Genomic DNA, 18575 nt, shown 5'->3' on the forward strand with positions numbered 1-18575 from the left:
TTTGTGTGGTCGTTGGGGCAAATTAACGTGTTACATGGCCCATTGCTGTAGCGGGTTACATGGCCCAAGGCAAGTAATCTACAGATTGCATCTGGAGATCTAATCGGTCATGTACCAAAGAGTATTAAATCTCTGTCTGTTTCTCTTTCAGGCTGTTGAGTTAACAAGTTGTGGCAATTTTGTGGTGATTGGCCTGTCAAATGGCAATGTAGATGTGTATAATATTCAGTCTGGAATTCACAGAGGCCACTATGGAAAAGACACAGGCAAGTATTTCATGGTTTTGTGTTTTACCTTCAGTGACAGTGAAAAGTCACAGCTATGGGCAATGCCAATTTGTTCCAAAATGTAGAAGATTTTAGAGCTATTCATACTTGAAATATATGTGTCGCTTGTGTTCCATTAGCGTTTTGCGAAAAAAATTATGCTACGCGTCGCATCTGAGAGGAGTTGAAATTGTCAACTCCTTCCATTCAAGTCTATAGTAATGCGCCTTTTGCTCTTACGGTGCACTTGACAAGCGTTTAGTCAAATACATTTTATATGTGTTTTAATAATTGCACCTCCAGCTAACAAGGATAGCTGGATCATATGTTGGTTACAGGGTACTGCATGCTTCCACCAAGTTGGAGAGGTGAGAAGCTGGGAGGGAGGGAAAATGCTAGAGCCTTGGATCAGAGTATTGAGAGTGAATACACCGTTGTGCACATGTTAATTACTTGGCATGTTTGCAAACCAGTACTTGTCGTTTATGTGAATTGTGTGGTTATTTTCATGATGACTCTGCAACCTTACTTTGATAGAGATGACACCCAGCTCATCTATGTACCTATGAACGTCATGGCGGCAATTACATTTATGCTACAGAATGTGCAGGGAATGCGGGATAAAATCCAACGTACGGGTGTACTAACTTATCTCAAAGGACTCTGCTCCTTGTGTCTAGGGGGCTTCTCTACTCGGAGATTTATTCTCCCCCCGATTGCCCTCTGGTTTTCCAGAACAGGTGGTTCCCCCTACTTGGTTAGATCCTGCCATTGACGAGCCTCGTCGTTTGGATTCCTCTGGACACCATTGAGATACTGTCTTCATCATTAACAAAAAATGGGGAGTTTTTCCACCTCTATGGAGTCATTACTCTGGCAATAATGGTTCTCTTGCTGGCCTTGAGCATTATGTTGAATTATGCACCCTTCCCTTGGTCATTAACTGCTCCCCCTTCAGGATTGGGACTCGGCCTCATGAGCTTCGAGTGTTGACCAATTGGGCAGCCATTGGGCTACTAGTAGCCTTTTAGCTCTGTGCATTGGGCCTAGGTTGTTGCTTTGTCAGACTGCTTTGTATGTTCCAACAGTATCAAAATTTTGTGTATTCTATGTTGCAAAGCTGGTTGGATAAGGGAAGTTAGGGGAGATCTCTATTGTGAGGAATATGGGTAAGGAGTGAATTGCATTGAGCAGAGCGGGTCATTTTTGTTTTACTTTGTAAAGTGGTCTGTACCTTTTTTTTTTTTTTTTTTTTTTTTTAAATAAAAATAAATAAATAAAAAGGCGCACCCCGGTAATCTTTGATCTCCTCCATGTTTGGTAAAGTAGATCTCCACTTAAAGGTTGCCTACCAATGCTGTAGACCTTCCATCCTTCCAATGGGGGTTTCAGAATTCTATAGGCCATTGTTCTACCATTATTGTACCCTGCTCCTAAGCATCCAAAGGAAGTCTCTCTGCATTGCCTGGACATTGTCAGAACCATTAGTGTGTGTCTAAAAGCTACTGCTTCCATAAAACAATTTGTCCATTTTGTTTGTATCGCTACTTCTCATTTGGCCATCATGGACAAGAAGGGGGAAATCCAGGATTACTGTTACTGGTAGTCTTGTTTCGAAGTCTTCTCCATGACAGCCAAGTTTCCCTCTCAATACCGTGAGTAGGGTCTAGTTGAGTGGGAGGAGCAGTTTCTCGGTTGAATATCATGGAAGAAAGATTACCAGTAAGTAATTCTGGATTTTTAGTGAGTTTGAGCAAAACTGCATAAATAAAGCAAAATAAAAATGCACTTGTCATGTGTTTTGCATGTAAATGTTTGCTTAGGTTTTGGCCTATGCATGATTGATACCCGGCTGGCTCCTTCGCTTCTTTGTGTAGTTCATTTCATAAATGTTTGTGTCTTGCCTTTAGCCCATGATGGCTCAGTCAGGGGAGTGGCTGTAGATGGCTTAAACCAGATGACAATCACAGCTGGCAGCGACCAACTGGTAAAGTTTTGGAAGTTCAAGTCAAAAGAGTTAATACAGACCGCAGACCTCGGCATTTCTCCAACGGCCATTTTACTCCATAGAGAGAGGTAAAGAAAAAAGTGTATTTTGTTAGATTTTCTGCAAAATATTATGCTGTTTTTATAAACCCATTTTGTGTTGTGTAAGGGCTCATTTATACGGGCATCTAAAACGCTTTTACATATGTACAGCGTACAATGAGGGAGAAAAAGGCATTTGGTCCCCTGCTGATTTTGTACGTTTGCCCACTGACAAAGAAATGATCAGTCTATAATTGTAATGGTAGCTTTATTTTAACAGTGAGAGACCGAATAACAAAAAATCCAGAAAAGCGCATTTCAAAGAAGTTATAAATGGATTTGCATTTTAATGAGTAAAATAAGTATTTGACCCCTTTGCAAAACATGATTTAGTACTTGGTGGTACAACCCTTGTTGGCAATCAGAGGTCAGACATTAAGTTATTATGGAAATGTACTGCGCAGGTCTAAGTGAATCTAAAATTAATAAGTGAAGAATGATGCTAATTAATTCTATACAATAATGAAATCAACAGGCAAAATAAATGCTGCTGCAGCAAAAAATGTCAGATAAAACATAAATAACAAAGAAAAATAAATAGTATGCTGCGCTGTGTGAACTAATTATCAAAGTGAGTGATCAATTTTGATCACTCACTTTGATAATTAGTTCACGCAGCGCAGCATACCATTTCTTTAAGTTAGCCACCAGGTTTAGAAAACTGACTAAAAGATAGTGTTCAGAGAGTAGTGGTTAATGATTCTTACTCTGAATGGTCGCTATTATCAGTGGTGTACACCAAGGTTCAGTGCTGAGACCCTTACTTTTTTAATAACTTTATAAGTGATACAGGGTCTGGGATTAAAAGTGACATTTCAGTCTTTGCAAATGACACTTAGCTATGCAGTGGAATAACTTCCTTACAGGAAGTCTCCAATTTACAAGCCAACCTCAATGCACTGTCTAGTTGGGTAAGTGGCAAATGAGGTTTAATGTTGATAAATGTTAAGTTGTGCACTTGGAGGCCAAGAATATTCATGCATTATGCATACTAGGCGGAGTACAACTGGGGGAATCAATGGTGGTCAATATGCCATATGTGTCCCATTTAAGATTTTTGGCTTTGCTTCTGTCCCAAAGCCAAAACAGGAAGTGAGAGGAAATCCCTGCAAATAATCCTTTGCCCCCAGGTCACCCAAACTAGTGTAACCATTAGAAAATTTCCCCTCTTACTTTTTTTGCCGATACTTTTTTTTTTTTTTTTTTCTTTTTTTTTTTTGCGTTCACTTTCATAATAATGGAAAACGGGACAGATAGGGTGAATATCTCTAACGGATGGCACAGTCAGAAATAAAAACTTAATGGGTGTTTTTAATCCCTTTCCACTCTCTCTAAAATCTAAATTGCCTTTTAGATTTACTTTAGCCTAGGTTCACATTGGAGCGATTTGTCATGCGATTTGAGAGATCAAATCGCATGACAAGTCGCAGTCTATTGGAGGTAATGACACCGTTTCAATCTGTGCGACACCGATTTTGCGGTGCCACAGCAATTTGCAAAAGTAGTTCCTGCACTACTTTTGCTGATTTTCAGGTGCGATTTCAATAGACATCTATGCATGAAGCCACACAGATGTCTATGAAGTAGCAGCTGAAATTGCGCTGACCTTGGCATCAATGTGAACCAGGGCTATATGACGCTTAAAGTGTTAAAAATAGTAGATATAGTTTTAAAAGGTATTTGGAAAAGCAATTATCACAATTGTTTTAGCATGTTCTATAATTTTGTGCACTCTTAATTTTCACAGTGGAATGTTGGCAATTTCTCTGGATGACTTCAGCATTATTGTTTTCGACGTTGAAACCCGGAAACTTGTAAGACGGTTCCCTGGACACAATGGGAAGATAAATGACATGGTAAGAGTTCATGCCATCCACTCCAATGTAAATTAAATCCTGTCAAATAATTGATATTGCAATAGTTTACTTCTGTTTTAACTAAGTATTTCATAATAAACAGATGTAAAAAAAAAAATTCAATTAACCCAGATTCAAAAAATCACAAGTTTTTTGGCAATATCCCTTGTCCTGTGGCTTTTTAATTGCCTGAAAAATCATTTGTAAAATGTCTTGGCACCACACTTCTGCTGTGACCATTAAACTGCAACAGGGGAGCCAGAGGCATTTACTCTATACATTATAAGGGCACTGACTTCTGTAATCTGGAATGCAGTGATCCAATGGTTATGGGGTCTACATCATCGGAGTCTCCTTAAGGCTGTGTTTAAGTTCTGAATCATGAGTGGCCTCTACTGCAGTCACAAAAGATTTTTGTGGCCAAATTCACACAATTCCTTGCATATACTAAGCTCAGAGGCTCTAAACATGCTCCCACCCCTTTCCCTGCAGAGTCATCAATGACCAGGGTCTTTGAACAGGACAGGCCACTGGTCATAGTGACTATCTCTGACTCATACCTAGAGTCCCTATAGTCTATCTTAGGTGAGTTTTTGAGACGGCGCCTCAGAATTATAAGAGTTTATTACAGCAGCTGTTGATTCATTACCCACTACCTTGAATTAGAGCTGCACGATTCCGGGGAAAAATGAATCGCGTTTCTTTTGTAAAAAATTAAAATCACGATTCTTAAAATGTTATTTATTTAAAGTTATTTTCAACACAAAACGGAGCTTATGTGGTTAAATACAGTATATGTAAATTTGACAGACTGTTTACATGTTAAATTTTAAAAGCCACAGCAAACTTGCTGACCTTACATGGTTGCTAATGTGAAAGAACAGCTCTGATTTTCACATTTAACTAAATGTGAAAATCAGAGGTGTTCTTATGATTAATCATGCAACTCTACCTTGAATTAAATAGTTTAGCCTGCAGTCTCCAACGTTGGGTCTTTTAGAGCTTCTACAGCAGCAAAAAAAATTCCACTACACTTTCTATTCTAGGTATACCTCTATTCAGTTTGAAAGCTATCTGAAAGGCCCTGGGCCCAACCTAAGTGTGTGTGTTTTAACTGTTCCCTTTTGAAACAGAATTAGATAAACTGTGGTGTGTATATATACCCACTGTTAATCTGACAGTGGCCCACCTTAACAGAAAACCTAAAACAAACCAGGCCCTAGAGAGAAAGACCAGTCAGTCTACCTGGGAATGCCCTTAGCCTTTACCCCCATGACCCCCTTTGATCAGGGAACAAGATCTTCTTGGGACCCATTTCTCAAAGGGCTTGATCACATCAGCTTGGTATGCCTTAATTCCCTGCTTAAAAATGGTTTTGTTCCACCTGTTTTTGATGGGTTCTAATTGATCATCCTCTTAGAGCTTCAGGTTTGGTGTTGACATCTGTGTGAGATCATTCCCCTCTGGTTCTTTTCTGTGCCTTCCCTCTGGTCATGTTGTCAGGTCCCCCTAGTGGGTAGGATGCTCAGCCTTTTCTGTAAAAAAAAAAAAAAAATGTGGTTACATAAGTGTGCACACCCTCTTATAACTGGGGATGTAGCTGTTTAGAATTAAGTAATTGCATTCAAACTCAAGTTAAATGGAAGTCAGTACATGCCTGCCATCATGTGAAAGTGCCTCTGATTAACACCAAATAAAGTTCAGCTGTTCCAGTAGGTCTTTCCTGACATTTTCTTAGTCGCATCCTACATCAAAAGCCTGGTCTGCAGATAGCTTCCAAAGCATTAGAGGGATCTGATTGTTAAAAGGTATCGGTCAGGAGAAGGGTACTAAAGAATTTCCAAGGCATTAGATATACCATGGAACACTGTGAAGACCGTCATCAAGTGGAGAAAATATGACACAACAGTGACATTTCCAAGAAATGGACATCCCTCCAAAATTGACGAAAAGACCAGAAGAATACTGGTCAGGGAGACTGCCAAGAGGCCTACAGCAACATTAAAGGAGCTGCAATAATCTCTGGCAAGTACTGGCTGTGTGGTACATGCGACAACAATCTCCCGTATTCTTCATATGTCTGGGCTATAAGGTAGCCCAGACATAGTCCTGTTAAATTTTGCAAAATCACATCTGAAGTCTCCCAAAAGCATGTGGGAAAATTTTATGGTCTGATGAAACCAAGGTTGAACTTTTTGACCATAATTCCAAAAGATATGTTTGGCGCAAAAACATCACTGCACATCACCAAAACGCCATATCCACCGTGATGAACAGTGGTGGCAGCATCATGCTTTGGCGCTGTTTTTCCTCAGCTGGAACAGGGGCCTTAGTCAAGGTAGGGAATTACTGTATATTCAGTTCCAAATACCAGTCAATATTGGCACAAAACCTTCAGGCTTCTGCTAGAAATCTGAACGTGAAGAGAAACTTCATCTTTCAGCATGACAACGACCCAAAGCATGCATCCAGATCAACAAAGGAATGTCTTCACCAGAAGAAGATTCAAGTTTTGGAATGGCTCATCCACAGCTCAGACCTGAATCTGATTGAAAATCTGGGGGGTGATCTGAAGAGGGCTGTGCACAGGTGATGCCCTCGCAATCTGACAGATTTGCAGTGTTTTTGCAAAGAGTGGGCAAATATTGCCAAGTCAATATGTGCCATGCTAATCGACTCGTACCCAAAAAGATTGAGTGCTGTAATACAATCAAAAGGTGCTTCAACAAAGTATTCGCTTAACCACCTCCAATACCGGGCTTTAAAACCCACCTCCATACAGGGCCTATTCTGGCACTTCTCTCCTACATGTACAAATAGACATTCTTTTGCTAGGAAATTACTCGGAACCCCCAAACATTATATATGTTTTTTTTAGCACCCTAGGGAATAAAATGGCGGTCATTGCAACTTGTTTATCTTGCACGGTATTTGCGCAATAATTTTTCAAACGCCCTTTTTTTTATGGTTTCATGGATTAAAAAATAACAAAACAGTAAAGTTAGCCCAATTGTTTTGTAAAATATGAAAGATGTTACGCCGAGTAAAATAGATACATAACATGTCATGCTTTAAAATTGCGCACACTCATGGAATGGTGCCTAACTTCGTTACTTAAAAATCTCCATAGGCAACGCTTTAATTTTTTTTTTTACAGGTTACCAGTTTAGAGTTAGAGGAGGTCTAGTGCTAGAATTGTTGCGCACACGCTCTAACGCACGCGGCGACACCTCGCATGTGTGGTTTGAACGACTTTTACGTACGTGGGCGGGACTTGCGTTCAAATAGTAACAGAAAAATTAAGCTTGTCACAAAACAAATGGTCAATGGCGATCGGTTGGCATATCACCCAGACACAGTTATAGATAAATTGGGGAGGCAGCAGCTCTTGTGCGGTATGCACTAGAGAAATTGGGGAAAGAAAGGGGGGTTTAGAGCTGCGCCATAGCACCCGGACTCAGTATGATCAATAGTCCATATATAATATTGGTTCTCTGCAGGGACTGGTTCGATGGAAAGAAAGTCTATAGTGCTTCCAAAATAGGCATAAGTCTGCTACACATGGAGTATTCCCATCACCACCGTGATTTCACAGCACACTTCACTCTTCCGTGAGAGCCCACCACCAGTTAATACAAGCAGCTTACCAGATAGGCTGCATAAAACAGCAGTCGGCTATAACCCAGCCGGGGAGAGATCTCGCTCCCTGGATCAGAATCCACACCTTAGCTCAGCAGACGTGACGGCACACCAACGTACGATCATGTATAAAAATGGCAAATATAGTGTAATTCCGCAAAGGACTTTTAATTAAAATAGACAATAAAAAAATTACTCACATTTTCAAAGAAATGAGCAAGCATTTAAAAGTGTTTGTTGCCAGCCGGCAAACGCATGAACGGAGCCCTTCCTCCTGAACGTGATGACGTCACTGCACGTCCTCCCAGACGCGTTTCGTCATTGGACGTTGTCAATGGGATAGGGCGTTGCAGTGAATCATCTGTTATATGGGCTCAGACCTCGCCATGAGGTGTAAGCAAGATACTGAAGACGCCATCTTAGTTGAGGGCAAACTGCCAATACTCAACCATAGTTAATATCCGAACATATCGAAATTACACTAAAAAGACGGAACTCGTACTGTACAGCGGACAAGCACTACCGCTCATACTGAGTATACGTGTAGAGCAGAAAATTAATTCACAAAAAGGGGGAACTATACTTAAGAGACGGACGAAAAACGTCCGGAGGCAGGTCATCAGCAATGAAAGCCTTAACTTGGCTCGGGCCTCTCCAGGGTGACATCTAGTGGAATATTGACAAACTCCACCAAAGGAACATCCTTTGAAGAAAAATTTAATAATGTGTAAACAATGATAGCTCACTAGGGGATTGATAGCTGCCAAACCCAGGAGCTAAACTTGGTCCTAGCTAGACTAAAGTGTAAAATTACATAAATGTTCATCTAATATTAACGTGAAACAAAATTAATTGTATAGTACAATTATAGAGCTCGTATGGATAAATAAACATAGAAAAAATTAACTCCATACTCATAATATATCTAAACGACTAAAATAAATCACCTCCGCGTGAAAATAATGAATCGTGTGTGATATGAAGTAACAAAACTTCACATAAATAGTGAATAGATTAAATAAAGTGCAGGTTACTTATGAATAAATAGTGGATGGGCCTTTTGGTGGAGACATTTTTTTTTCTTTTGGAGCTAGTAATAAACCCTCCTAAATGTTCTCCCCCAGGCGTCACCCGTAACGATTGCTACACATCATAGTGTATTACATAGAATATTCCGTCTAAATAAACCATCTATAACCTCAAAACAACTGGAAGACCTAGGGTGTAGTCTTCATTAGGCATTATTAATGAACGTGTTTCGATGTTCAAACCGTATGGGGCATACGTTTTCAGGCGATATATCCAACTCATCTCTATTTTAGAGATGGATCTAACCAAGTGACTTCCCCTCCAGTTGGGTTTAAATGTATCAATCCCCAGAAACAAAGTGTTTTGATGGATTTTTATCATGTTTGAGAAGGTAATGTTTGGAGACGGAGTGATTTTTAAAGCCAGTAAGTATATTGGTAATATGTTCATTGACCCGGACTTGTAAGGCCCGTTTGATCTGTCCTACATATTGCAGGCCACATGGGCACTGCAACAGGTAAACCACCCCTGTAGAGGCGCATGTAATGCAGGGTTTTATAGTGTGTTCCTGTCCTGTGAAGGTGGTAATGCGTCTCTAAGCACAAGAATTCAAAGAGCAAACTCTACATCTTCTACATTTGTAGTAACCCGTTAACTGTTCAAAAAATCCAAGACCTCCTGTAGGGGGGTTTAGGACATTGACCGCTATCTGAGATCTCAGAGGTTGTGCCCCTCAGAAGATAACTCTAGGTTTCTCAGAAAGAACCTCTTTTAATACATTATCATTTAGCGCCAGATGCCAGTGTTTGTTAATAAGATGTTTTATATTCTTATGCTGGACCGAGTATGTCGTGATGAAAGGAACCCCTATTGGAAATTGTTCACCTTGTGCTGGAACCTTCTCTGTTAGTGTTTAAAACCTCATCTCTAACCTCCTTCAAAGATTTTACTGGGTACCCTTTCTCCAAAAATCTACCCGTCAAGACCTCGACCTGACTCAGGAAGTTTCCAGTATCACTACAATTCCTCCTGAGTCTTAAGTACTGGCTCTTGGGTACTCCAGTAATCCAAGGTCTGTAATGGCAGCTGTCAGTTGGGATAAAATAATTTTATATCAGTCTCCTTAAAGTAGGTAGAAGTCAAACTTTTCACCCACTATTCTGATACTTAGATCAAGATAGTGTATTTCTGACTGGCTTCAAACTTAAAGTGGAAGTGACCCCCTTTTTGTGAATTAATGTTCTGCTCTACACGTATACTCGTATGAGCGGTAGTGCTTGTCCGCCGTACAGTAAGAGTTCCGTCGTTTTTTTTAGTATCATTTCGATATGTTCGGATATTAACTATGGTTGAGTATTGGCCGTTTGCCCTCAACTAAGATGGCGTCTTCAGTATCTTGCTTACACCTCATGGCGAGGTCTGAGCCCATATAACAGATGATTCACTGCAACGCCCTATCCCATTGACAACGTCCAATGTCGAAACGCGTCTGGGAGGACGTGCATTGACGTCATCACGTTCAGGAAGAAGGGCTCTGTTCATGCGTTCGCCGGCCGGCAACAAACACTTTTAAATGCTTGCTTATTTCTTTGAAAATGTGAGTAATTTTTTTGTCTATTTTAATTAAAAGTCCTTTGCAGAATTACACTATATTTGCCATTTTTATACATGATCGTACGTTGGTGTGCTGTCACGTCTGCTGAGCTAAGGTGTGGATTCTGATCCAGGGAGTGAGATCTCTCCCCAAAGGCCGCGGCTGGGTTATAGCTGACTGCTGTTTTATGCAGCCTATATGGTAAGCTGCTTGTATTAACTGGTGGTGGGCTCTCACGGAAGAGTGAAGTGTGCTGTGAAATCACGGTGGTGATAGGAATACTCCATGTGTAGCAGACTTATGCCTATTTTGGAAGCACTATAGACTTTCTTTCCATCGAACCAGTCCCTGCAGAGAACCAATATTATTTACGTGTGCGTTCGCTTCTGAGCGTGAGCTACCGGGGACAGGGGTGTTTTTTTTTTTTTTTACTTATTTTTGTGTGTGTGTGTGTGTATATATATATATATATATATATATATATTATATGTGTGTGTGTGTGTGTGTGTGTGTGTGTGTGTGTGTGTATATATGTGTGTATATATATATATATATATATATATATATATATATATATATATATATATATATATATATATATATATATATATATATATATATATATATATATGAATGGGGGGGCGGCGGCGAGTCCTGTACTCGGCGGCAATGGATGCCGACAACAGGCTCGGGAGTGGATCGATGTTTAGCAGGGACCCGCCGAGATTCAATCCATGTATGGACTGGCCTATTTTTTTTTTAAATTCAATTACTGCTGGCGGCTTTAGCTGCTAGCAGTAGTCCTTGTGTACTGCTGGTTTCGAAGGCTCCCCGCACCCCCCTGCCCAAAGAACACAATAGCGCTGCGGGAGGCATTCCCGAGCCATTTTTCTTTCAGGAAATAAATTGAAGTAATCTTTGATCTGCTTAACTGGTTCAGTAAATGCTGTTGTTATCCAGCCAAATCCATGTACTTCATGAGTGCATATTAAAAAGGTCTTTTAAAACCTTTTTTCATGGAAGTTCTTAACACTGTCTCCCTGCTTGGTCTGTTGTCTGCTGTTTGAACTGCTAGTGAGCATCACCACGCTTTTGGCACCCATCTTTGGATCTCTTCTTCCTGTAAGCCGCCTGACTAAATATCTTTTTACCAGCAACTTATTTAGCTAGCCCTCTTAAAGGGTCACTAAGGGAATTTTTTTGTTTGTTTTTTTTTTTTTTTTTTTAAGCTAAATAGCTTCCTTTACCCTAATGCAGTCCTGGTTTCATGTCCTCATTGTTAGTTTTTGCTGTAATCCTTCTCTGTTCTGCACACTTCTTGGTTGTTTCCTTATGAAAAAAGTACTGGGAGCTTTTCTCTGTGGTCTCTAATCAAGAAGGTGTGATTACTGTGTGTCTAAAACCCCTCAGAACCAATCTGTTTCATTTTAAAAACAAACACTGCCCTGTATTGGCTCTGTGTCTCTGTCCTTCACAGAAGCATGAAACTAGATGAAAAGCGAAACTGAAACTGCAGGCACAATATATGATTGATTTTTATCTATTTTTAATCATTTTTAAAAGGAATCGGTTAACTATTATGTCTCTATACCCTGTAAACAGTCATTTCAGCAAACATTTTTTTTTTCCTTTTACAACTCCTTTAATGCAAACCTGACTTCAACTCATCTTATGGGAACTAAGCTTAAAGGATCACTAAAGGAATATTTTTTTTTTTAGCTAAATAGCTTCCTTTACCTTACTGCAGTACTGGTTTCATGTCCTTATTGCTCGTTTTTGCTTTGATGTTGCTGTAAAACTGCTCTGATCTCCACACTTCCTGGTTGTTTGGCTCCTTATAACCACATTACTGGGAGCTTTTCACGATGGTCTAAGCTGTCATTACTGTGTGTCTAAAACTTAACAGAACCAATCCGGTTCATTTTAAAAACAAAACACTGCCCTGGATTTGTTTGTTTTTGTTCTGTGTGTCTCTTTACTTCACATAAACATGAAACCAGTTTAAAAACGAAAGTGAAACTACAGGCACATTATATGATTGAATTTAATCTATTTTTAATCATTTTTAAAAGGAATCCGTTAACTTTTATGTCTCTATACCCTGTAAACAGTAATTTCAGCAAAATAAAAAAATTCCTTTAGTGATCCTTTAAAGATATATCGGGAAGTAAAAATGTATATTTTTTTTTTGTACTTTATAATGTGTGTTTTTTTTTATTTGCAGACTTATAGCCCTGATGGCCGATGGCTAATGACTGCATCTATGGACTGTACAATCAAAGTCTGGGACTTTCCATCTGGATGGTAAGGCATGTTGGGCTGTCACAAAGTAATGGATACTAGTGCGTTTTTGGGCAGCATAATGTTCAACACAGAGCAGACTCTGGTTCTGTAATGGCTTGCATAATACATGCATACCTACGGGCTATTTCTATCTTTACTTGCATCTTTGATAAAACATAGACTAGGTGTGTAGTTTCCTTTTAATAATTTCATATACACTTCTTTGCCTGTATTAGCTGCAGCCACTTCCATAAATGTAACTTTTTTATTAAGAAATAAAGTCCCAAGTAATCACTTTTGAATGGCACAGTTTTACTTCCCCTCTGGAAAATTTGTTCTCGGTCTTGGTTTAAGGTTTTCTTACTTCTTGCGTCAATTAATATAATGTTTGTAAAGAGTGGGTGTCTGTCTGCACATTGGAATTTGAGTTTATTAATGTTCCTAGAAAAATTAACATTACTAACTTCAAGAGGAGTAATTTCAGTTAAATGGAGCCACCTTCTGGAATCCAGCTTGTGTAATATTTGTCTTTTTTTTTTTTTTCTCTCTGCCTTCTAATCACATTTTTAATAACTGGTTCTCTTGGTTTGCTTAGCCCAATTCTGGACATAGAATTCCAAAGCTATTTGCATGCCTAGGGCGGGGAAGCTTGTATTTGAAGCCTCAATCTGTAGCAACTTCATTGGGCTTCACCGTCCAAGTTTTAGAATTTTTTTTTTTTTTATACCTATAATGTGATAATAGTATAATATTAGTGTTGTAATATTTGTAAAAGATTTATGAATAAATTGGAAGATAAACAATGATTTGATTAGAGTAAAAAATTGGTTTGAGTGTAGTGACTAGGCCTAAAATATTATTCAATGTAGCAACAATGCAGAAAGCACTTCAGATCTATTCCTGTGTGTGCCATTATTCGATCCCAGGGCCAGGATGTACATTGGGCCTTAAATTTATCCGAAGTAGAAATCAAGCTCTGCCCTTTTCTGGCACTAAGCTCCATGCGTTCTCATTCTGCTGTCACATATAACATCTGGGACCCATTAACATTTTGGAAATTAACAAGACTAGTTTCTGATAGAAGTTGAGGCCCTATGTACACCCTGGGCCTAGGATCCAAGGAAGGCTCCATAGAGTCAAAGGGGTTGATTTGAAGACTAAAATAGGAACTACAGTGCCCTTGCTAACTTATTATTTAAACCAGGTTCACTGTAAGGTTTCATTTTAATGCCATTGCATGCATGCCCTCCAACATGTCAATAAATCTGCGCTATTTTTTCCAGTGCGGTACACCACAACGCAGTATTTGCATCTGTGAATTGTAGCGTACTTATACAGTGGTGCATTTTGTCTTGCCCTATATGTGCATTAGTATGGCATTCAACATGAATTGAAGTGCATTATAACGCACACCCACTCATACCCATTTATTACAGTGCAAAATGCAGCCCCTCAGTTAAAGACTTAGGTTGAAGTTGAGGGTAATGGGCCATATTAATTATTTTGGCTGTGGTGTGATATGAAATCTTGTGGTGCGCAGAATGCCAGTAGCCAAAGCAGCCACCTCAGTTTTAATATTAAAATGAATGTACTGTTACTGGTGCATTATTTATTAAATCTTAAATCATAAAATGTATCATTTTGCAATAATAATCCTTAAACAAAACAGTGGCAAGCTGTTAAAAACCGGATGCCATTTCAAACTGTAAGCGCAGATTTTACAGATTCCACTACTGACATTGGTGCACCTGTAATGAAAATTAGAAGCCTTTTGAGTAAAGATGATTTCTTGCATATCATTTTCTTGTGTTTTCTTTCCAGCCTCATTGACTGTTTCCTGCTGGATTCAGCTGTTGTCAGCCTAACAATGTCCCCCACTGGAGATTTCTTATCCACTGCTCATGTGGATGACCTTGGTATTTACTTGTGGTATGTCCTATATCCGCTCATGAAATATGGATCCCCTCTGTATAAAATACTCACTGCTATTTGTATTGTATAAATATGGATACTTCATAAGGTTTAGGTGGCCTTAAATGTTTACCTTGGATTTAGCTGTGACCGCTTTTAGTGCCAAGAGCACATTTTGCCATAAATGTTGTTTTCCAAACTTTTCAGGTGTAATCTTCTCAGATGTGCGCAATAGCAGCAGTCTATATGGGGCTATCTTACTGCTGGCCTTGTATGTGTTGTGTTGTCTTTAAAACCAGTCTCTGCATCAAAAGTGGACCTAAATTCAAAAACTTTCTTTGTTTAGACCCCAACTCCGGGCAAACAAATTCCCTTGCAGTGGGGCTGTGCCCGCACTGCAAGGTTTAACTGCTCGTTTTTATCTAGGGGATTGGAGACGGGAGATATATACTTGCCTAATCCTCTGATCCTCCCTGTACAGGACCCGCCCCTGCGGTCCCGTCCCCCCCCCATGACATATGTTTTCAGTTTATTGCAGCTATTTGTATTCTTCAAATAGTAGGCTAAAAAGGGGGCAAGGGGCTCCAATTTTTTTTTTTCTGTTAGAATTAAGTGCAAGTACACATGAACATAGAGTAGGTCTGTTGTGATGTAGACTGATCTTGGTGTGCTCTAAGCTATATAACTGCTTACTTTAGCTTTGGTTAAAATAATCCTGCAATCTGAGTGCTTTTACCTGACTGTTTCTTCATTATCTACAGGTCAAACAAATCTCTCTTTTCCCTGATCTCGTTACGCCCACTTCCATCAGATTATGAGCCTATTGTGGTTATGCTTCCTGGAGCAACTGTTGAAATTGAAGGCAAGTGTATTTTTCAAAATATATATTTATATAGTTTATACTACTAAAGTACATGGTCCAGAGCCACCATGAAGAGGACTCGACTCGTCCAGTTCAGAGGACTTTTGAGGATATTCAAGCTGCTGATATTCCATAAACGAATTGATACGATTTCTATTTTTATTGATGCAGTGTGCATTTGTCTAAACCCAAAGCAGCCTGCGTCGGCCGTGCACAGGGTCACCACTTTCAGGGTACGATATCTTATTGAAAAAGGTTTCTGCAGAAGTGGGCTATACTGATCATAGACCTGGCCATATCCAAAATGGCAGAGAGGATGTCCCTAAACTGGACCAGGAGGACTGGGAAGAGATCTGGGAAAGGCTGTTCAAACAACTTGTCTCCATTAGAAATCACCTAATTCAATTTCAAATAGCTCATTGTGCTTATTTTAAACCATACAGGCTTCACAAGGTTAGCCCAGTAAACTCTTCCTCCTGCTTGGTGGTGCAATCACTCTTTGATGGACTTTTCACATGTCTTCTGAACTTGTTTAGCCATCACTCAATATTGGCATAGCATCATAAATGTTATAAACACACTTGCTCATACCACCCTTTCTGCCTCCCAGAATTTGGATACTAGGCTTAGTGTAAGATTTGGTCTCTACAAATGCGCAACGGACACTCCTTGCCCCCCTATTGTTTTACACTGGAAAATCTATTACGTTACATTGGAAAAGCCTTCTCTTCCCTCTTTTCATTTTTGGAAGCACCTAGTGAATGCCGCTCTACCTTTCACCAAGCCACTTACAGTAACAGAGGTTGTCCAAAAAATTCAGGCTGGCTTGAAGATCTCTTTACGGCTACACCACCTATTATTCAATAACCTCTTCAGTCATGGTTGGATTTACACTTGATACAACCTAAACCTACCAATTCCTACCAGCTCTGTGATATACAGGTGAAACTCGAAAAAATTTCAATATCGTGCAAAAGTTCATTTATTTCACTAATGCAACTTAAAAGGTGAAACTAATATATATATGAGAGACTCGTTACATGCAAAGCAAGATGGTTCAAGCCATGATTTGTCATAATTGTGGTGATTATGGCTTACAGCTCATGAAAACCCAAAATTTGCAATCTCAGGAAAATTAGAATATGGTGAAAAGGTGCAATATTCTAGGTTCAGTGTCCCACTCTAATCAGCTAATTAAGCCATAAAACCTGCAAAGGGTTTGTGAGCCTTTAAATGGTCTGTCTGGTTCAGTAGGAATCACAATCATGGGAAAGACTGCTGACCTGACAGTTGTGCAGAAAACCATCATTGACACCCTCCATAAGGAGGGAAAGCCTCAAAGGGTAATTGCAAAACAGGTTGGATGTTCCCAAAGTGCTGTATCAAAGCACATTAATAGAAAGTTATGTGGCAGGGAAAAGTGTAGAAGAAAAGGGTGCAAAAGCAGCAGGGATGACCGCAGCCTGGAGAAGATTGTAAGGAAAAGGCCATTCAAAAGTGTTGGGTACTTTCACAAGAAGTAAACTGAGGCTGGAGTCGGTGCATCAAGAGCCACCACACACAGACGGATCCTGGACATGGGCTTCAAATGTCGTATTCCTCTTGTCAAGCCACTCCTGAACAAAAAACGTTGTCAGAAGCGTCTCACCTGGGCTAAAGAAAAACAGACCTGGTCTGTTGCTCTGTGGTCCAAAGTCCTCTGTTCTGATGAGAGCAAATTTTGCATCTAATTTGCAAACCAAGGTCCCAGAGTATGGATGAAGAATGGAGAGGCACACATCTTTAACCCATGAGCTGTGTTGTATGGGAGTGGACCAGCAAGCCGCCGTATTTGGGAATATTTACATAGAGGCTTTATTATAAGCCCTCCAAAGGTAAGGGGCTGGAACACACTATTCTCCAGACACTGTGGGGAGCCTGAAGGTGATTCTATACAAGCACGATTGCACGTTCAGCATCAACCACTCAAGTTTTTTAATGGATTCTTTGGAGCACTAATTGCACTTTTATATTTATTACATTTTCACTGATTTATTTATTTATTTTTATTGATCGAAAGATCTTTTAAAAGAACATTTTTCTTTGGCACGGATTGTGCACTGGACACTTTTCTGAAACACTGCACTATTATTATTGATCATTATCTGATTTTCTTGTGATCTGCACATTATTTATTTATTTTGTTCATGCCCACTTGTGCATGCTATCTTTTTTGGACTATTTTGTGGACTATTTTGTGGATATTTTTATTGAATCATGTTGCACCATGCACTTTTTGATTGAAGCACTTTTTGGATGTCACTATCTTCCTTTATTGTGATCACTGTTCTTAATTATTTACATTGTGCTGTGATTGGCATAATTGTTGTTTCTTTATTTATTATTATTTACCACTCTTATGACTTACCACATTTGATTCTCAAATGTTGGGTGGTCATCCTTTGGACACTATTTTGAGTGGAACACTTTTAGACCCACAGTCGGTGGTGGATTGATGTTTTTTACCTTCACATATTTCGGATTGTCATATATTTCTATTAGGTAATTTTATTGGGCAAGCGCTACTACACCCACCCTGATATTCATTAGTGAAATTTAACTTTTGCACGATATTCAAAATTTTCGAGTTTCACCTGTATATGTGTTTACATTGTTTTATTATTGATGGTTCTGTTGACCGTTTTTTGTGGCGTGTCCTACTTCTGCAATGGCCTGGGCACACAGCTTTTTTACAAGGCTTTGGAAAACTTGAGAGAAGTTTCTAGACATGGCCATATGTCTGAGGAAAACCTTGACGATGCTTGTTAAAGACGTGACCGATTTTCATAAACCCTGTGGATCCTTGTTTTATCAAGCTAGCGGGTACTCTGGCCCATATATCCAGGATCAGTCTGCTTATGGCACATAAATGAAGGGAATTCTTATCAAGAGGATGCCTTTTCTTCCCACACCAGGAAAGTCACAGGGGGTTGTAAAAGTGCAACTTTACCCCAGAAAATCAAGTGAACTCCAGTGGGTAAAACTGCTGATGAGCAGCTTTTTTCTCT

At 39.5% G+C, this 18575-nt stretch overlaps 1 protein-coding gene across 1 annotated transcript in view; it reads left to right on the forward strand.

The window, feature by feature from the left end:
• Positions 1-18575, forward strand: part of WDR36 (WD repeat domain 36) — a 90731-nt gene that overhangs the window by 50316 nt on the left and 21840 nt on the right. Inside the window, exons 13-18 of the mRNA XM_040343300.1 lie at positions 152-266; positions 2177-2342; positions 4102-4210; positions 12697-12776; positions 14577-14684; positions 15428-15528. Of these exons, the coding sequence (XP_040199234.1) occupies positions 152-266; positions 2177-2342; positions 4102-4210; positions 12697-12776; positions 14577-14684; positions 15428-15528 (679 nt within the window). The remainder of the gene's footprint in view (positions 1-151; positions 267-2176; positions 2343-4101; positions 4211-12696; positions 12777-14576; positions 14685-15427; positions 15529-18575) is intronic.

The sequence above is a fragment of the Rana temporaria genome, chromosome 1, assembly GCF_905171775.1.
Source record: "Rana temporaria chromosome 1, aRanTem1.1, whole genome shotgun sequence".
NCBI lineage: Eukaryota > Metazoa > Chordata > Amphibia > Anura > Ranidae > Rana > Rana temporaria.